General features: G+C 39.3%; 1 protein-coding gene across 1 annotated transcript in view; it reads left to right on the plus strand.

Annotated features, from left to right (window-relative positions):
- The window catches only part of PCCA (propionyl-CoA carboxylase subunit alpha), a 408,049-nt gene that overhangs the window by 181,273 nt on the left and 204,720 nt on the right, over window positions 1-22,056 (plus strand). Inside the window, exons 13-17 of the mRNA XM_038386634.2 lie at window positions 2,376-2,519; window positions 4,050-4,128; window positions 8,765-8,831; window position 9,237; window positions 9,643-9,718. Of these exons, the coding sequence (XP_038242562.1) occupies window positions 2,376-2,519; window positions 4,050-4,128; window positions 8,765-8,831; window position 9,237; window positions 9,643-9,718 (367 nt within the window). The remainder of the gene's footprint in view (window positions 1-2,375; window positions 2,520-4,049; window positions 4,129-8,764; window positions 8,832-9,236; window positions 9,238-9,642; window positions 9,719-22,056) is intronic.

The raw sequence follows: 22,056 nt of genomic DNA on the forward strand, positions 1-22,056 counted from the left end.
TCGTGGAGTTTATTGCAGGATCAGGGCCATAGTTTGAACAGGATAGAACAGTTTTAGTCTTTTGGACTATAGGCTTCATACTCTGCATATTGCTGAACATATTCAAAAAACAAATTGCAAAGACTAAAAAATATTAAGGTTTCTTAGCTGACTGCTTCATGTCACTGAGATATTTAATTAAAAAATTCAACTGAAAATATACAGCTCAGTTTCCACCTCATTTTATCGATTATATTTTGGAGATTTAACCATGCGAGCGTGTTAACAAAATATTTGACTAGAAATCACTAATAGAATAGTGTCTAGATTAGTTTCAATGCAATATGTATATAAAAAAGCTTGCTAGCCATATTTTTAATACCATTTTCTTCAAATACAAAGGGAGTATTTTGAAGCAACAAGATAATATTGACTAAGTCAAAGAGCCTTATTGTAGGGTAGATTAAATAAATGTTTGTGAGTCTTAAGAAACAAACAACAAAAATTTCTCTTTCCAGAAACATTCCATCCTATTTTGATCATCAACAATAAAGCTGAAAACCACAATGACGCTATTGTGCCTGGAATGCCAAGTGTAATCCAAGAAAAATGATGAGAAATGTTAGACAAATGTTACATTTTTTTCCCCCAGTATTAAAATTCTGAAATTGTTCTAAAGTTAAAGGTGATTTTTAATTAAAACCCTAACTGTGAGAACAAGTTTTCTTGACCAAATAATTGATATGTAAAGTAACTTTCTATTAAAACTCCATTTTAATAAAAAATTAAGTGCTGCAGTGTAACACCGCAAGGTGGCTGCTGAATTGTTTCCTAGATACTTCAAATAGGGTTATTAAGTGTGACGTACTGGAGAGTATCATGTGCTAGGTAAAATCAAGATTGAATCCCAAAGGTATGTTCTTAAACTGCATAATCAGATCCCAATTTTCAATACCATGTTTATGCTTCAAAGAATAGGTGCTTATTTCAGTGATGATTTGTCATTAAAATTATGTCAAAATGTCTTAAAATGTTGTTGAAACTATAAAAACACTCACAACGCACACAGGGCTAATTATGGGTGCCATCTGTTTATTTTTACAAAGCCATTTTTTTTGAAAGACCATTGCATCTTCTTGCTCTGATAAAGCACAAGATTATTATAATGACTAACTGTTTTCCTTCAATTAGTGTACTTGAAGTAAGGAAGACAACTGGTTTGTTCATTGACCTTTTCCTGTGTCATAAAACGTATATAATATGACATCTCATGATAGAGAAATCATTGTGAAGTGCATTTTCTTAAGATATTTGACCCTTAGAACAAAAACATTTTATAATAAAAATGGCAGTTCTGTCATATTTTTTACTTGGGAAGTTGTAATGCTCTCATTGTGTGTATCACATGGTAATATAGTATGTCTCTGATTGTGTCTACATAGTAGGACCATAACCCATCTTCTTTGGGTGCTTTCATTTCACAACTTCTCCACAATCGTTTGAGATTGTAAACTGAAAATGTTTATTAATTTACAGCAACCACATAAAAAACCACGTGTGTATGTGTGCGCATAAATTTGCGCATGCACCCAGTCCGACCCAGCTTTAGTGTGAATGATGGGTATTCCCATGACAGCATCATCCAAAGCCGTTAGCAGCAATTTGCTGAGAGAGCAGAGTGACTGGACTGGTCCAACCCAGCTATTGTGCCTGCTAAGCACTACACAGATAAGTCTGGAGGGAAAAAAACTGAAGGATCCATCTGCTCATTTCTGCTACACTGCGCTGATGTAAGATTACGCTAATCTGGTTGCTTGTCAGGACAGGTTAGTGAAAGCAGGCGAATGGATGAGATTTAGGGTAGACTAGCTCTATGGAAAATCGTAAGCTGCTCCTGTACATGCCATGTTAAGTGTAGCAGAATGGGTTGATTATCAGCTACTTTGAGGATTTCAGTTAAAATACATTACATTGCTCGATTAAAAATGAGTTCTCCTTCTTTATACTTCCAAACAAACAAGAAACTAACACATCTGCACCAAATACCATTGTTAAAAAAAACAAAAAAAACAAACATACTTTCATATTTTTTTGTAGTTTTGCTTTTACTCCTTGTGCTTAGTTATTGCATTTACAAATTGCTTATTTTATTTAGATTTTTACAAAAGAAGATGATTACTGTTTTGTGTGTGTGTGTGTGTGTGATTTTTTTTTTTATTTTTATTTTTTTGGTTTTGCTTGTCTCTTCAGTTTGGTTTGGTGTAGAAAGCCTAGAATTGGAAATGAACCCTTGTCCCATTTTTGGCTGGTGATATCTTTGTTCATCTATATTTGTTTATGATGGGGGTTTTTGGTTGTTTTTGTTACCTACTGACTGTCAGTTCTTGACCTTGCAGGTTGAACATCCCATCACAGAATGCATTACTGGCCTGGACCTAGTCCAAGAAATGATCCGTGTTGCTAAGGGTTACCCTCTCAGGCACAAACAAGTTGATATTACCATCAACGGCTGGGCAGTTGAATGTCGAGTTTATGCTGAGGTAAAATAAGCAGTAAGGGGTGGGAGGCTGTATGTGGAGCAATAATACCCAGGTGTAGATAGGCACCAAGGTGAAGTCAAGGTTTATAATTTGAGATTTGTGATTTACTGTATGTAACACAATTGACTAAAGAAAGTTTTATGTGGATTTTTGTGTTGTAATTTGAAAGAATAGCCTAAGACCAAAATTATTGCCACATAGGTTCTTCTAAAAATGTATCTCCTGCAAGTAGCCAATAATCATTTCAAAGGAAGTTCACGGCATATTTTCAGCCTAATTTAGTATGATGATTCGGCTGTATTCAATTTTCTTCTGAATTATTAACTAGTACTTCAGGTTTGCTCACCTCCACGTTTTTCTTAAACCTTTTGGCTTAAATATTTGAGTAAAATTTTGTAAGCTGCCAAACTTTTAATGGTACTGAGGCATTAGCTAATAGTTCAGGAAGGATGTTTGTTCCTCTGTAACTGCATTTGCTTTATATGACCACCTTGGAAAGTGAATTTCAAAACCAATGCACAGTTACATTATGACTCCTCATAGTAATAGCAAAAAAAAATGAAATAAAAAAGTCTGAATTAAAAATATTCTCTTTTTAAGCATGACTAAAACTGGTATTGTAAGTTAACATGTTGTTAGCATTGTTTTTAACATTTGGACACTTAGACTTGTCCATTGAATGAATGATATTTAGCTGCCTTCATTTTGTTTTAAGAATGTTAATGCTTTAGGCAATAGTGTCTTTACAAAAAAAAAAAAAATCAGCATCTTGGTATGTGTTTTTTCCATTTGACTATTGCTGCTTTTATTGCCCAAGATATCTTAATTTCTCTTGTTCCTCTTTCTTTCTTTTTCATGACACAACAGTAGTTTGCTGCTTGTTCTGCTCGTTACAGGATGTATAGGACTATTTGAATGAAGAATAAATGTATTTGTGATTTGAATGATACAAAGTGTGCATTGAGTATTAGTATGGCTTTACTAAGGTAATTGGTATTCAGAATTTTTGCTCAACCATCTAGGAGTATTAAAGGAGCTTGAACAACAGAATCCTGTTTCACCATGTGTATGTTGTTCTGTTCATCACAGAATTTGCTGTACTGATAAGTTTGTAAGTAGTATTATGTGGGAGATTTTTAAAGGCACAAAGGACCCAATTCACCTAGAAAGTCAAAGGGAGTTGAGCTCCTAACTACCCATTTTGCCTTTGAAAAACTTCTTTTATGTCATCCATCCCCCCAAATATCAAAGCTTGAAGATGGCTGAAGAGTTGATACTATAAAGACTTCACTAGGAAGAAATACTCTTTTCTGCTTTTATAATTGCATTTCAGAAAGATGAAGTTTTAATAAATGTTCCAATTCTTCAGTGGAAAAAGGGAAAATGGCTCCACAATGAGTAATTGTGGAAACAGAATGTTAATCAAAATAGAAATGGTAGAAGCTTTTAATTTTGCAACTATTTAACCTTGTTTCCTGTATGTAATGTCTCTCTAAATTAATGCTTTCTCATGTTTTACCTTCCTTTCAGGATCCCTACAAATCTTTTGGTCTGCCATCTATAGGTAGATTGTCTCAGTATCAAGAACCACTACATGTATCCAATGTAAGTGACCGAGGCCCTGATTTTCTTAGGTGCTGAAAACCTCAGATCTTCACAGGTGCTTAGTCCCTCTGACAATCAGGCCATTGGTTTCTATCATTTGTTAAAGGTGGTTGTGGGGCGTTAACACTATTGTTTGGCTAATTTAAGATGAGATTAAAAAAAATACAGTGCTAACCAAATGTGACTATAAAGCTATAAAGTTGTTCTGTTTTGTATTTTATGTGTCACAGTTTAATTCTTTCAAACAAGCCTCAAATATAAAAATGCTGTAGAGCAAATAGCATAATCAGATGTTGAATTAACTCTAACTGCAAAGGACAGAACGCTCCAAATTGAAGCTGGACTGCTACTCAAATTTGCAGCCTTTAAAACGCAAATGCTATTCATTACAGTTGAAGAAAAGTGATTATTAAACATTTCAGTACATAGTCTAACTATGCAGAGTGGCTGCTTAACAAACAGTTTTTTGCTGCAATAAAAGAACAGGGACATCTCCTTTTTGTATAATCAAAGTAATAAGTAATAAATCCACCATGTCAGCTGGTGGAAGGACAAGACTATACCATCTGTGAATATGATTATTCCGTGTGATTACTTGCATGGAAAATAGTGAAAGATTACAGGAGGAATCCAAATTTGGAGATGTTATTGGATATATGATTTATTTCACTTCTTAAATTGTTTTTGCCCATATGCTTTCTAAAGGGACCTGACCCTTTCTGGGCTTTAAGGCTTCATGCTGTGTTCAAAGCCTGAAAGCAGAAGAAAAAATTGTAAAGATTTAACAGGCATTATGTGACGTTAAATAGAAGATAAGAAAACAAGTATCATGGGATGTATCTAAACATTTTTTAATGAAACAGAGTGTATTTAATAATTTATAATGATTACTTTAGTGGTGGTTAGACATTTTTACCATGTTGTAATAGCTAACAGGATGTCAAACATTTTGCCCTTGCAAGTTTTTGCAATTTGCAATTTTCCAAACGTGAGACCTGTTGAAAGTACAAGTGATAATGGACAAACTATACCCCCTACAGTCTTTGTCCCACCAAATCTTTCTTCAATTAATGTTGCAGCAGGAGTTTTATGTAATAACATTTGCGCTTGTGAGCCATCCATAGAAAGAAAAAACAATTAAAATGCCTTAAATGTTCTGCTTACTGCTGTTATTTGCTTGTGTGAATGTTGCATGTCAGCTAAATGGACCACAGAACAGATAAAGTGATTGGGTGCAGGAGAGTGCACACCAAGCTTTGTCTATCATTATTGCTGGGAGCAATCAAATTGATGCCAGCAGGACAGTAGACGCGTTGACAGCTGTAATTATGTATCTCCATGGTGATCACTTTTGGCCTGTCATGGAGGCCCACAAGTCCCCTCCCTTGCAAGCATTTAATCAGATTGGGCTGTCACTTGTCAGGTAGATAGGGTGGGCTGTGAGTTGTGCTTAGGGGGAGAGGTGAATTGAAAATGAAGGGTGGGAGACGGCTGATAGCTTCACGTGGCCCATCATGGTACTGAAGAAAGAAATTTTAATTATGCTGGAGGCTTCAGAGAAATGGCTTGAGGATCTCATACAGAGTAGCTGGGCTGTTTTCTGTTTACTCTTGTCTTATTAAAAATAGTTGTTCTATTTTTATTTAGCAAACCATATTTTTGGTCTGTTCTTCTTTAGCAGCAGAAAATGTGCAATACTGGAGATTAATTTGTCTTCTGAGGATGTCACATAATTAAGAATAAAATTGATTTGACTTAAGACTTCGAATATTGAAGCTATTGGTGCTTCACCATTTCTTTTATAAATTTCTGTTTTCAAAAGGTAATAAGTTGTTTGTAAAAATTTGCTCTGAGCTAAAAAGTGGTATCTTACAAATGTGATTTTAAAGTAGTTTGGTTGTTTTGCAGATTAAAGGAGGTAGGGATCTGTGGATGGGTGGGTGGGTACGGGAAGTAGAATGGGGACTAGGAAAGTTAGGAAGACAGGGCATTGGGAAAACGTTTTTCCTATGCTCTAAGAATTCTATACTGGGTTTGAGATTATAATAATTTTAAAATGTACCAGCTGCTAGTTCAGAGTGTGATTTTTAGGGCTAGTGAGTATTCTTTTTTTTAAAAAAAAAAAAAAAGCTTAAAATGAGGTAACTACAAAGAAATAAGTATCATCAAGATTGTGACAATAGAAACTTACTACTCTTGCACGTTGTAATAAACTGACTGTGCTGCAGTTGGCATTAAGATTTGAATAGCTCCAAAGCCATTCGTTGCTAATGTGATCAACAATCTATTCTTTAAGGGTGCGGATGTTGATATAGTCTGTGGGAGTGAGCCTCCCAGCTCAGGTCAACAAAGTTGGGCTAATGGGGCTTATGCTAGAGCTCTCAAAATAGCTGTGAAGACAGCACGTTGAAGTTGGGGCTGGAGCTTGGGCTTTGAAGCCTAGGGAGGATGGAGTAGGTCTGTCTGTTTCTTAGATCCCAGTATTGCAATGAACTGTGTATGGGTGGAATTCTGGGTGCATACGTTAGTAGGACTTCATGATGGAAGTCCTACTAACTCACTGAATGTCTTCTGGCCAAAATCAGCACTGTCATAAATAGTGACTACTTCCATTTACTTCAGGAACAGTTGCATCTGCTTATTTCACAGCTGAATTTGGCCCTTCTTTGTTTTTTCTCATTGTAAAATTGGGATAATAATATTAGTATGCCTCACAAGGGTGTTGTAAGGATTAATTACTGTACATTTGTTTGTTGCTTTGGAAATTAAAAGTGCTATATAAATGCAATGTATTATTAGAATATGTACACAGGTATGCTACATGTGTGTATGTACTGTGTACAAGAAGCAATATGATGCCTATAGGGAACAGACTTGACTGGCAGTGGGATGGACTAGATATCTTAATATTTCTTTCCAATCTGTGTGTGTGAATGTATTCATTCATGTATGTATGTACCTGTACAGAGAGGAAGGATGGCTTAATAGTTATAAGAATGGGAATCAGGAAATCTGAATTTCCTGCTACATATTTCCTTTGTGACCTTGCTATGCCTCATCATCTGTAAAATGGGGATAATAATGCGATCTACCTCACAGTGCTGATGCAGGACTAACTAATTGTTTATTAAGCATCTTGATTTCTTATAATGAAGGTGCTGTTGAACTACATATACAAATATATTGTGTGTGTATTAATAAATATTCAATTAAAGTTTTTAAAAAGAAAATGATCATTAAACCCATGTTAGGATGTAGTTATCATTGAAGAAAGAGAATAAAGCTTACTGGGATATCTTTTACGTTATTTGGATAATAAAGTCATCATCCTGTTTTCATGTGGATTCTTTAGACAAGAGGTTTTACATGTGGTCCCTTGGTAATTGCCTAAATTAAAATATTAAAGGCCTAACAGCCGTTGTGTTGACCTTTTTTTGCCTTGCTGCAATCAGATGAGCTGCTGTTTATTGGGAAGATCCTTCCCACAGGTGGAGATTTAAGTGAGTTTCTAGGTTCCACTTGCCACCCCCTTTACAATGTAAAATATCAAAGCCCTGGTGTTTCAGCAACTTCAATTGGATTCCTCTGTCTTTAAGATCCCTGGGATGCATTTATCAGTCTTGAATTACTTTGGAATCTAAAGCACTTCAGTGTTTTTTTTAATCAAAGTTCAACAGCAACAATTTAATAAATATTTATTTCCCAGAAATTGCTCATTTTAAAAGTTTTATATGGCTAACCTCAATGCCACACTGATGAAATCAAACTGAGAGATGAAAACAAGAATCAGCAATATACTAACTGACTTGCTGGCTGGTTAACAGCAATCAGTTTCTTCAAAAGAAATTTTTGAACTTGTGCTATTTTTTTTCCTATGAAAATTGCGAATCAGAGCTTTAATTGGGGCTGGTCCTTACAAAGCAAAGCCATGGAAAAGCTGTGTAACATTAACACCCAGGGGAACAGCAGCAACAGAAAAAAAATGTTTTACAGTCGAGAGGGTGAGACAGAAAAGGAAAGGTGTTACAAGACATGAGAAGCACCAACAGCTAGTTTCCTATAGAGCTGATAAGCAGAGCTCCAAAGTTCCTGCTGAATGAGTCTTAGTTGTGTCCCCACTGGAGCCTCCAGAAGGGCTATAGTGCGTGACACAAGGGATGTGATTACATACATACTCAGAAAGGATGCGATTACAAGGGGTATCTTTCATGCTAGGTGTCAGTTGGAGGAATAATTATAAGTGTATTTATATACAGTAATTAAGGTCAGCATTGGTTGCATTGATAGTGTCAGATTTAGAGTTGTATAAACCACTATAAATTGATAGTGATCAAAATCCAAATCTGTTTGCTCTGGATTTTTACAAGGAAAAAAGTGATTTTGACTAACAGTGCAAGTCTGCATTCATGTTTTTTTTTTTTTTTTTTTAAAGGAGAGACAGTAATTCGTAGGTATTTTTCCCACAAGGGGAAGTGGGAGGGGATTTTCTAGCCCTTGGTGAAAAAGAATATTTTACCTTCTCATGAAACTTGTCAAGTTTAAAAGTTTGAGATGTATGTCCTCTATGAGGTCAAAACTTGTTTTTGTTTCACTGTGAAATTACATTTGCTCTTTTTTATTTTTTTTTTTTATTTTTGAAGGTACGGTTGACAGTGGCATACAAGAAGGAAGTGATATTAGCATTTATTATGATCCCATGATCTCAAAGTGGTTTTTTAAATGTTTTAATATATAAATACTAGTTTTAGATATAAAATTTGAAATGAAGAGATTTGTTAGTAATGAGCCAATATTTCAAAGCTGCTGGATGTGATACGCATAAAGGAAACATGAGAGAGCAGAGGCTATATTGAAAAGCAAGTTTAATATGAAGAAAATTTACAAATTTCTCAGATCTCTCAAATTAATTCACGCTTTTACTTGTTTTTTATTGTTCTTGTTATGTTTTCTGATTCCTAAAAAGCATTTTAAACAAATGACTGCAGTCTCAGACTTATCCCATGTCAATCTAACTTTGTTTGATTTTTCCAAGAAATTATAGGGCCGTAGTCCCTGACAAAAAATGTTGTTAAATAGGAGTTAAAGTTTGAGTGTACATTTCAATTATTTAAGGGTAAAATTGCTCCAAGGACATTATAGTTAGTGTTTTAAAAAGCCAAGAATTAAACTTACAAGAAAACAAAATCTTAAGAAATACAGAAATTCACAGTCAGAGTTCCTGACCTTTAATCAAGTTTTTTTTGTGCGACTCCAAGAAGAATACAGAGTCAGATATAGACATGCTTAACTCATATAAATAAAAAAACCTGATCTTCGGTATCTGGATGCTAGAGGGTTAAGAGTCATCTCTCTCGTTTTTGGGAAGTGCTCTAGTAGACAGACAATAATATGTGCAAAATGATTTCTGTAAATGGAATATCTAAACATACGATCTGTGAAGTTTATTTAAAGAAAATTATTATATTTCAGACATTAAAACTGAATTTTTAGAGCTAACTTAAATACCTTTTGTTTTTAGCTAATTACATATGGCATTGATAGAGCTGAAGCATTGCAAAGAATGGAAGAAGCTTTGGACAATTATGTAATTCGAGGTAACTACAGAAATTTGGGTTCCTAGTGTGGTAGGCTGGCATCTATTTCAAGAAAACAGCTTGAAAATGTAGTAATTAGCAAATTGGGTAAAATTCCTGCTTATTAAGTGCAAATTAAACCAGGAAAAGCTTGTGTTAATTAATCTGAGAAGATACATCAAATCTAAAGAGACTTCATTTTTTCCTGCAGCATTTTTAGTTGAGTAATTAGTTAAATAATTTAATTAAATTACTTTCAGAAACTGATAAGAGCTCTTGCAAACTCGTGCTAGATCCTGCATTTATTACCCTGTGAAATTTAAAGGCAAGTATATTGTAATCATTCATAGTACTTTAGTTTAGTTTAGCTACTGTGTTCTTATAGTACCACAAGCCTATGTGTTGAGTTTTTTCATTCTAAAGGGTGGTGTTAGCACTGGGGGAATAACACCAGACAATATTTAGAACCCGAGAGATGATAACATCTCTTTCAGCTCTCTTCCCAGGCTTATCTGTGAGGATCAGATGTTTTTCTTAAGCTCTTATGGAAACATGGATGAGTCTGCCATAATGGATCTTGACTATTTTCCCCTGTAAGCTCTGGAGAAAGTCTTTGTTTCTCCTCTAAGTTCAAAGGAGAATACTGGGAGAAATACCATCTTCAACCTCTGAAGGCCCACACGCACAGAGAGAGAGGAGAGAGAGGAGAGAGAGAGAAGGGCTATGTGCGGAGAGACATCAGGATGATGGCTTAGGTTACCTCTTTGGGAGTGTGGCTGAGAAAAGGAGTTAATATGCACTATGTCTTTTTTATTTCTTCGAGTAGTGTCCCTATGGACATCGGTGATGCCTACCTGTAAGTGGGCCAATAAAAAAATATTACATTCTGGCTATGGAGACAGAATTTCTTTTCTCCCACCCTCCCCCATAGTCATTGACATGGTAAACTCTTGGGGCTGTCGGTACCAAAAGCAATCCACCCCTGTGATAGGGATTGGAAGTTCTTGGACCTCTTTGGGAGGAAAGCCTATTCCTTGGCCATGCTACAGTTTTGAACAGCGAATTATCGAGCCTTAACGACAAAATATGACTGTCAATTATTTGGAACTTAACAGCTTTATCGATTAGCTTCCAGAGTCACAGCACGACCAGTTCAAAGCTATCATCCAGGAAGAACAGCTAGTAGCCAAAACAGTGCTACAATCTGTCCTTGAGGCAGCCGACACAGCGGCTCGGTCAATTTTCACGGTGATGGTTATGTGACGTGCATTGTGGTTACACCTTTCGGGCTTCCCTAAAGAGGTGCAGTCAATTGTCGAAGACCTTCCCTTTGAAGGCACTAAGCACTTTGCAGAGAAGATGGACCCCTCTCTTCACACCCTTGAAGGTTCCAGGGCCACTCTCCGCTCATTAGCGATGAACACACCTGGACAAAAGAGAAATTTAGTCTGCAGCCCCAACACAAATCACGCACCTCTCAATATCCGACCCAGCACTTTTATGAGCCTCAGAGAGAAAAATCTGGGTTCCCCAAGTGTAAATCATCAGGTCCACAGCCTTCCATGTTGCAAACCTCCACCTCCAAAGACCAATTGTGATGTGTTGATTGAGGTGTCGACAGACATCTCCCCTCAAACGCTACAGCTGACCAGTGTCTCCCATTTGGCTACTGTCTTACCATAATCTGCAGCACCTGGGAATGCATAACATCAGACCCATGGGTTTTGGAAATTGTTCACAAAGGGTATTCCGTCCACTTTACATCCCTCCCCTGTCCACAACACCTTCCCTGTTCCTCTTCTGGGACCCTTCTCACGAGAGTTTACTGTGACAAGAAATAGATCGGCTCCTTAAGTTAGGAGCCATATAACCAGTACCTCAACATCTATGAGGCAAAGGTATGTGTTCTGAGCAGCACTGGTTCCCAGAGTGAACCTTTCAAAGTACAAACAGGGCTCTGTCATCGCTCCAACCATGTTTGCGGTTTTTATTGCTGTCATTCTTTACCTAATTGCTGGGAGGTTTACAGTTGGCATTGAAATCATTTACAGAATGGATGGAAAGCTGTTCAGGCTTAGCAGGCTGAAAGCCAAGAGTAAGATTTCCACAACATCTATTGTGGAACTTCAGTATGCTGATGACAACACGATCTTTGCCCACTCTGAGAAAGATCTTGAAACTATCTTGAATGTATTTGCTGATATAACGCATATCTTCGTTTCATTCTTTAATATCAAGAAGACTAAAGTGCTCTATCAGCCCTCTCCAAATGAGGTATTACATGCCCCATCTATCAAAATCAATGGAGTGGCACTGGAGAATGTCGATCACTTCCTCTGCATCTTTCTTCCAAGGCAGATATTGATGCAGAAATTCAACATCGCCTGAGCTGTGACAGTGTAGCTTTTTCTTGTTTTTGGCACAGGGTTTTTGAAGATCACGACATTCAAATGGATACCAAGCTTCTTGTTTATCAAGAAGTTATTCTCCCAGCGCTGTTGTATGGGTCTGAAACTTGGACAACTATAGACACCACTTGAAAGTCCTTGAGAGGCACCATCAACTCTGCCTTCATAAGATTCTGAAGATCAAATGGGAAGATAGGCACACCAATATTAGTGTTCTGGAAGAGGCAAAGACCACCAGTATCGAGGCAATGATCATCCGTCAGCAATTCTGCTGGACTGGTCATGTTGTCCAGATGCCAGACCATCGCCTCCCAAAACGGGTCCTTTTCTCTCAACTGAAAGAAGGGTACCGTAAAAATGGGTGGTCTACGGAAGCGTTATAAGGACTTGCTGAAGGACAACCTAAAAAAGTGTAGTAATGACATTGACGCTTGGGAGACATGTGCCCAGGATCACTTAAAATGGAATGAAGTCCTGCATGATGGTCCCCTGCATTTTGAACTTGCTTGCCGACAAGCTGAAGAGGACGAGGTGCAGGAGGAAGGAGAGACTGGCTCCCAGTCATGGTCAATTGCCTCCTGCTGAGCCTGAAAACATCTGCCCTCGTTGTAATAGAACTTGTGGTTCAAGGATTGGCCTTATTAGCCACTTGAGGACCATAACTCTCATAGAAGATGATCAGACTCGGTAATGAGTCCATCATCATCATCAATACTATCACTGTATAGACAAGCCTTTTTAAGATAAATCTTGGTCCAAATGCTATCAGTAGGAAAAACTCACACTGACTTCACATGGGACTGGTATTTGGCCCCCAGCAGCACATCATCTGTTAATTATCTCATACTGTGTTCCGCAAAATGTTTAAAAATAAAACAAAAAATCTGGTATTTGGGTTTTTGGGTGCTATGAACAATTTACTTCATATTAATATTTATATCCTGTCATTTATAATACATCACATCACGTAATGCTCATGTGAGTCAGTTTTTAGCACAAATCAACATAGCACAGCATGAGGTCATGGTGGTGTACACTAAATTTAGGGTTTAAATGGAAATCAGCAGATATTTTTGCATTTAGTACTTACTGTTTACATAGCTAGTGCATAATCTGAAGTGAAACCAGTAGGCAGAAATAAAAGATATAATGTAAAGCAAGTGGTATGCATCAGCTGCTGAAAATCCTGGTTTGCAGGTCTACCCAAATTCCTTTTGGAAATGTTGCAAATGTTTAATAGATACATACTTATTTTTTTTAACCTACAAGTGTGTCTCTAACACTTGTCTTGAACAGCAGCTAGCCAAATACTGAAAAAGTAACAGCAATTTTTCTTTAAAGTACATGAGAAGCAGAAAGCCTCCTAAATAACCTGTGGGGCCACTGGATGATCGAGATGCTAAAGGAGCACTCAAGGAAGATAAGGCCATTGCGGAGAAACTAAATGAATTCTTTGCATCGGTTCTCTCTGCTGAGGATGTGAGGGAGATTCCTAGAACTGAGCCATTCTTTTTAGTTGACCAATCTGAGGAACTGCCCCAAATTAAGGTGTCATTAGAGAAGAGGTTTTGGAACAAATAGATTAAAATTAAATAGTAATAAATCACCTGGACCAGGTGGTATTCACCCAAGAGTTTTGAAGGAACTCGAATGTGAAATTACAGAACTAGACTGTGGTATGTAACCTATCATTTAAATCAGCTTCTGTACCAGATGGCTGGAGAATAGCTAAGGTGATGCCAATTTTTAAAAAAGACTCTAGAGGTGATCCTGACAATTACAGGCCAATTAACCAATTTCAGACCTGACAGATTGGTTGAAACTATAGGAAAGAACAGAATTATCAGACACATAGATGAACGTAATTTGTTGGGGAAGCGTCAACATGTTTTTTATAAAGGGAAATCATGTATCACCTATCTACTAGAATTCTTTGAGGGTTCAACAAGAATGTGGACAAGGGGATCTAGTGGATATAGTGTACTTAGATTTTCAGAAAGCCTTTGAAAAAGTCCCTCACCAAAGACTCTTAAGGAAAGTAAGCTGTTGTGGGATAAGAGGGAAGATCCTCTCATGGCCATAGTTAAAAGATAGGAAACAAAGGGAAGGAATAAATGGTCAGTTTTCAGAATGGAGTGGGTTTTAGCCCATGAAAGCTTGTGCACAAATAAATTCGTTAGTCTCTAAGGTGCCACAAGGACTCCTCGTTGTTCTCTTCTCGTATGTGACCCATCCTCTAGTAGTTCTCAAAGCTAATTTTGAACAGTTTTGAAATTGCTTCAGCTAGTTCCTCAAGCATCATAGGATGAATTTTGTCAGGCCCTTCCAACTTGAATACATGCAACTTTTCCTAATTTTTCTTTAACCAGTTCTTTCTCTATTTTGGCTTGCATTCCTTCCCTCTTATTAGTATTAGTTGTTTTGAGTACCTGGTTGCCATTAACCCTTTTAGGGAAGGGTTTTTAGGGAAGACTGAAGCAAAATAAGCATTGAACACCTTAGCCTTTTTGATGTCATAAATTATTAGCTCTCCTTCCTCACTAAGTAGAGGACCTATACTTTCCTTCATTTTTCTTTAGCTCCTAATGTATTTAAAGAACCTCTTCTGATTGCCTTTTATGTCCCATGCTAGGTTTCTTCCTTAGTCTTTCTGATTTTGTCCATACCTGCTTGTGCTATTCTTTTGTACTCTTTCTTAGCAGTTTATCCATGGTTCCAATTTTTGTAGCATTCCTTTTTGTTTTTCAGTTCATGTTGGGCTGGCACACATTTCTCTCACATAGAACCTAGCTCCTTAAATTTGGGAATTCCTGCCTTGTTTTCTTAATTTTGCAGTCTTAATCTTTCATGAGTGTTCTTTTTGGTATTTAAATATTTATATTTGATGTTTATTCTTGTTTATAATCTTGCCAAGATTAAAAAGATTTTACCTGCGAGAAAAAGGTGGTATGATGAAAGAGATAAAAATAAAAATGGATAGGAAAGTAATATAACAATAAGCCCAAATATTAATCCATAGGGCACCAGTTTTAGCTTAGGGCGAGGTCCTAAAATTTAGTGAGTTTACAGGACTCGCTGTACTCTTTGGGAGATACTAGTTTCTCTTTGAAAAGCAACACAGATTTTGGCAGTTTTGCACAGCCAAAAATCTTTGCCTTGCATTTATTTAAGACTGAGTATTCATGGATACCAAACTGTCTCTCATCCCTAGAGAGGGTGATGCCTAATGGGATAATTTCAAAAAGCTTGTTTATACTGTAATCATCTCAACTGTATTGACACATACAGAACTTCAGTTTCTAGCTCTGTTGGCCCTTTACTTGAACTTGTGTATGTTAATGTTTTAAACAAAAATGGCACAGAAGAAATATGAAGTGCCATCTTGTTAACTCTCTGGCATTTACATCCCAATATTAAAAATAAAATATCTTATTTTTTGTTCTAACATAGTGTATACATTTTTAATTTAAAATGTTAGTGCTAAGTTTTTTGTTTTAATTTATTAAGCCAGTATTGCATCAGAATGAAAACTACTTTGTAATCTCCAAAATGGGGCTTGCATATGGTAGTGTCTCACACCATGAAGTCACCTCCCATCTAAATGGCAGCCACAAGTAGTAGAAGGCTCAGGATAATTAACACCTCATTTTGAAATTCATGCATTGTACACTTGATTATATATATATATATATATATATATATATATATATATATATATATATATATATATATATATATATATATATATATATAAATATAAATAAAATGAATTTTCAGAACAGTGAAGTCCCACCAAATGCTGTACTTTGCACTCCTCCTTTTAAACAAAAGAACAAAACCTGCTTGAATCTATACATAATTTTATATTAATATTTTGTGCTTTATACAAATTGTCTGTTTCTCTTTATGTAATAAACTGCACAGCATAAGGGGGAAATTTTTAGAGTTATATGGTGTTTTAGGTGAACATCTTCAGGTAAAATTTATTTGAGTCTTTGAAAATTTCCATTTAAATGTGCAAGAATCACACTGTTTTCCAAACAAAAGTGTTCACTTATTCATGGGGGGTGGGATGGAGTGACTGGTTAACAGCCCAGGGGACTGCAAATGGATGGCTCAGGGACTGCTAATGGAATATGGAGCCTTTCACCACTTCTGTGTCACTAGTTCAAAGCAGGGACAGGTTGGCAAGGACTTTTAGTACTACTATTTTAATGGCTGCTTGATGACCTTTATGAAATTAGTGGTCTTAATCCAGTTCTTAGTGGATAGGTATCCACCAGGAACAAAACCTACCCTTACAGTGTCCTTCATTACAGTTTCAGTAGAGAATCTAGGGGTTGAAATGGCATGGTGACTGAACCCCCCCCCCCCAAGACAGTCCCTCCAAGTCAGGTTAAAGGCATATTGGAGTGGGGTAAGGAAGCTTACTATGCTGCTTCTTGTTGTGTGCCTGTTCAATGATCAAACAGAAGACTTTGTTTGCCAGTGCTGCCAATCCAGCATCTTTCATAAGCACTAAATTTACTTAAGATGTTTAGTAAAATTAGCTTGTTTGCTAGGAAAAATCAACTTCCAGTAGTGTCCCTATGGGTGCTCCACTGCAGGTGTGCTTGCATCCCTGTGCTGCTAATCAGAGAACTTCAGTAACAGTGTCCATTATAACACAGCACACATGGGCTAACCCTCTTCAGTTCCTTCTTAACCGTCCCTGGCTAGTCATCTTAATCTATTTAACTCTAGTTAGTCACACCTGTAATTCGGGGAGGAGTTCCTCAGCAAGGGGGAGAAGGCGGTTTAGTAGGATCTGGACAAGGATCTTCCCTGCAATGGAGAGGAGGGCAATACCTCTGTGGTTCCCGCACAAAGATTTGTCCCCTTTGAATATTATAACAATGTTGGCATTCTTAAAGTCAGGTGGAATTTCTTCACAGGTTCAGATTGTGTTGAGAAGTTGGCAAAGTTTGTGCTGGAGCATTGTTCTACCAGCTGTAAAAACCTCAGCTGGGATGCTGTCTGGGCCCTGGGAAAACCAAGGTACTCTACCAGCCCTCACCTGCATAAACTATTCTTTGGACTCCACAAATCACCATCATCAGAGAACCTCTGGAAAACATGGACCATTTTCCATACTTTGGCAGCTACCTCTCTCAAACAGCCAGCATTGACACAGAATTTGAATATAGGATCTGCTGTGCCAGCACATCCTTTGGAAGACTACTGAAATGAGTCTTCAATGATTGGGTTCTGCAAACAAGCACCAAGATCTTGGTTTACAAGGCAGTGTCATCCCCACCCTTCTCTATGGGTGTGAGAGCTGGGTAACCTATAGACATCTCAAGCACATCCAACAGTGCTGCATCAGGAGGATTCTCAAGATCAGCTGGGAAGACCGACGCACTAACATCAGTATTCTCTCTGCAGCCAACATCAGCAGTATGCACGTGCAGGTCATGAAACAGCAACTCCACTGAGCTGGTCGCTATGTACGTGTGCCTGACACTTGTCTTCCAAAGCAAGTACTCCTCTCTCAGTTAAGTCAGGGAAGCAGGGCTCACGGAGGGCAGCTGAAGCCCTTCAAAGACATACTGAAACTACACCTTAAAAAGGGAGGCATCAATCCAACAAACTAGGAGGACTCTGCACGGAACAGAACACAGTGGCGCCACACCATACGCCAAGGCACAGCTCACTTTGAGGAGAACAGACGTGCTCATGAGACAGAGAAGTGACAAAAGAGGAAAGAGAGGGCACAACAGTCCAGCCAACAACTATGTCTTCTCCAAAATTACACCTATCACTTCTGTGGGAAAATCTCCAGGGCATGAATTGGGCTCCTCAGCCATTTGAAAACCCACCAATGAACCCCGTTGGCAGACATCCTGGCATCGAGGGATAGCCAAAGAAGGAGGATAGTTAGTCAGTCTCCTAATTCTAGTTCTAGCTGTAGTTTTCCCTGTTACTTTATTTTATCCTTTTTTTTAAAAAAAAAAAAGTTTTTTCTTCCTGCCTTTTCTCACCCAGCAGGGAACCTTTCCCCAAATGGGTTATGTCTCGTTCACTGGGCTTCAAGAATTGCCTCACTTGTAAAGAGGCTATCCCGATCACGAATAAGCACAGTCAGTGCATTTGCTGCCTTGGGGAAGCCACATGCAACAGAAGTGTCGTCTTTGCCAACAGCTCTGGCCTAGATCCTATAAAGACAGAGAGCTCCACCAGAAGATTATCTTCATGGAGGCAGCTCTCTGATCCCAGTCATCTGTAGATATGAGTCTTCCCCCACAGACTTCTACATGTAAGTGCTGAAGGTTGAAGAAACAGCTGCAGACCCCTCTCTCAAACCTTCTAAGAAGAGAGAGGGAACCCTCACCCCCAGCGAGCCCTGAGATAGCAGCAAGCAATCACCATCTTGCTTGGTATCTTTGGCACCACTGCCACTGAGGCCATCTCAGTCAACACCCAGGCTCATGGAAACTGACAGTAACTGGTACTGCTGACAGCCACAGGCCCGATGGGCACAAGTGTCAAGTCATTGGCACCAAAGGACAGGAGTAAGCACTCTGCTAAAAAGATTCTTCCTGTACGCGAGCCTGCATCGTACTTCTGGCCGTGGCTCAACTGGCACAAGAGTAACCGGTGTGGGCAATATCCCCATCCCCGCTGGCACTGCCACGGATGGTGAGACAATTGGTATAGGCAGAACTCTGCCATTCAAGAGACCTCCACATGCTGGAAATAGCAGCGTCCCCTCCTCTTGGTACCGAGACCTCTGCACTGAGCCTCTACTCTGTCATGCCATGCCCCTCCGCTATCTAGCGAGTGTTCAGGCAGTGAGCCTGAGGAGGTGGTGTTGCAGTACTTCTCCCAAACTCCATATGATGCTCACTACCAACAGCGCCCAAGGATATACCCACAGATGGCTCCACCACCACCATCCTGGTATGTCCACCCCTGGGCACCACCACTGGGCTTTGACACCACCTCCCAGTAGTCATATTGGGATTCTTGGGTGACACACCCTCAACGTGCGTCTTGACCTCCAAGTCTCACTCGAGAACCTTCGAGGCACACTCCATTGGCTGCACCATCCAGGGCTTTTTGGAACTGCCTCAAGACTTAGAGGAACAAGAAACTGGTACCAAGGAGGAAGTGATACTGAGGACCATATCCTTCTCCTCCTCCTCCTCCTTCTCCAGACGAAGCCATCATGCCTTCTACACCATCTTTGGTGGATGACGTTTGTCTCTTTCAGGAACTGGCAAAGAGGGTGGCAGACGCTTTCTAGATTCAATTGGCGGAAGTGAGGAGTACCCACCATCAGCTCCTTGATATCCTCCATTCATTGGCCTTCTCAACGATCATCCTCCTGATTTAATGAGGCCGTTTTAGACCTGTCAAAGACTGTCTGGCAAATTCCGGCATCAGTGGCCCCGACCTGCAAGCAGGCAGACAAAAAATACTATGTCCCTGCTAAGGAATCTGAATTCCTGTTCTCTCACCTAGCACCAAACTCCATCATGGTGGATGCTCTCAACTCTCACGGACGATGACACCAATCAAGGGCTTCTCACTATGACAGGGATTGGAAGCACCTGGATCTGTTTGCCAGAAAAGTGTACTCCTCAGCCAGTCTACCATTTTGTATTGCCAGCTACCAGGCCTTCATGGCGAAATATGTTACATAAACTACTCAAACTGAATGACTTTTTAATGAAAAGATGCCAGAAGCACATCATGACTCATTCAAGGCCATTATCCAGGAGAGCCAATTAGCGGCAAAGACATTGCTGCAATCTGCCCTCAATATGGCCAACATGGTGGCTATGTAATCTTCATGGATGTGGTGGTGCAACGAGCATTATGGCCTCATTTGTCAGGATTCCCGAAAGAGGTGCAGTCCACTGTTGAGGACTTTCCCTTTTAGGGTACAAAGCTCTTCTCCAAGAAGACTGGCACTTCCCTTCACACCCTGAAGTATTCCTTGGCAACCCTCCAGTCACTGGGTATCTATACGCCAGGAAAAAAGATTTCATCCCCAATTACAGCATAGACCACACGCATCTCAGTACCAACCTCAGCGCCACTACTAGCAGTAAAGAAAGAAAGGGAAAATGCCCTAAATGAAAATAATCTGGCTCCCAGTCTTCATCCTAACCCTCTACATCTAAACGCCACTTTTGATGGGCAAGTTGAGGTGCCATTAGACCACTCCCCAACTGACACACCGACCATCATTCCACACCCATTTGGCCACCAATGAAGTGTTCCGCAGTGCCTGGGAATGCATAACATTGGATCGATGGGTCCTATAGATAATCTGAAGTAGGTACTCCATTCAGTTTACCTCCCTCTCCCCTCCACAACACTGTTCCCAATCCCTCTTCAGGGACTCTTCTCACCAGAGTTTGCTATGACATGAGGTAGAACCTCTAGTTAGGAGCTATAGAACCAACATCTATGAGGCAAAGGTATTTCCCAATACCTAAAAGGAAGGGAGATTGGAGACTCATGCTAGATCTCGGAGCTCTCAACAGGTTTGTCAAGGCTCAAAAATTCAAGATGGTCACCTTATTGACAATCGTTCCAGCATTGGAACAGGGAGACTGGTTTTTGGCTCTCGACCTGTAGGACACCTATTTTCACATCTTGGTCCTAGTGATTCTCAGACGATTTCTCAGATTCACGACCACTACTAATGTAGAATGTTTCCCTTAGGGCTATCATCAACCAAGAGGATATAATCCAAGATGCTTTCAGTGGTTGCTGCTCATTTACACTCTCAAGGGATAATGATTTACCCATACTTGGATGATTGCCTTCTCAGAGCCCGATCTCTCTGGGAGTCTCAGCAAGTCACTGATACAACAATACATTTATTTACAGAACTGGGTCTACAGATGAACACCCAGAAGTCAACACTCACTCCAGTCCAATGCCTAGAATTCATAGGGGTCGACCTCAGTGCATTATAGGCCAAAGCCCTGTTACCTCAACACAAGTTTCTATCCTTAGTCACACTCATACACACCATTCAAAGCAGCCCAGAAATACCAACGAGGCTTCGCATCCAACTCTTGGGATATACGGCAGTGGGCATGGCGGTGATACCTCATGCCAGGCTCCATATGCAATGCCTCCAAATGTGGTTTGGCTCAGTTTAAAAAATGAACAAGAACAGGTTGGATAAACTGCTGTTACTACCCATTAGGATCAAAAACTCCTTAAAAGGGTGGAAGGACCCAGCCAATGTTTGCAAAGGGGCCTCTTCTTGCAAATTATCACCATCATTACTCCTCAACACTGATGCATCACTCATAGGGTGAGTCACGCACATAATGGCCTCATGACACAAAGCAAATGGTTGCCTGTGGGGAGATCCCCCACATCAGTCTTTTTGAGCTAAAAGGTGTCAGGAATGCCTGTGCCCATTTCCTCCTGCTCATCACAGGATCACACACACAGATTCTGAAAGACATTGCCAGTATGTACTACACCAATCAGCAGGGGGAGCCAGATCACCCTTTCTAGGTGCAGAAGCGATGAGATTATGGAATTGATGCATCTCCCACAATGTTATACTGTCTGCGGTGTATCTCCCAGGTACACAGCTCAATAGCAGACTGTCTCGGTAGCAAATGCCCATATGACCACGAGCGGAAGAGATACCTGTCCATATTTCACAACCTATTCAGATGATGGGGGACACAGTCTACAGATCTGTTCACCACTTGCCTGAACAAGAAGTGTCCACGCTATGATTCCAGAGCAAGGATGGGACAACACTCCTTAAGCGATGCTCTCCTTCTCCACTGGGATGAGGACTTTCTCTACGTCTTCCCTCCATTTCCCCTACTGTCAAAGGTCCTGCTGAAAATAAAAAGGGATGGAGCTTGTCATTCTGATTATTCCTACTTGGCTGAGGACAGACCTGGTATCCTTATCCGTCACAGT

Source organism: Dermochelys coriacea, chromosome 1 (genome assembly GCF_009764565.3).
Source record: "Dermochelys coriacea isolate rDerCor1 chromosome 1, rDerCor1.pri.v4, whole genome shotgun sequence".
Classification (NCBI taxonomy): domain Eukaryota; kingdom Metazoa; phylum Chordata; order Testudines; family Dermochelyidae; genus Dermochelys; species Dermochelys coriacea.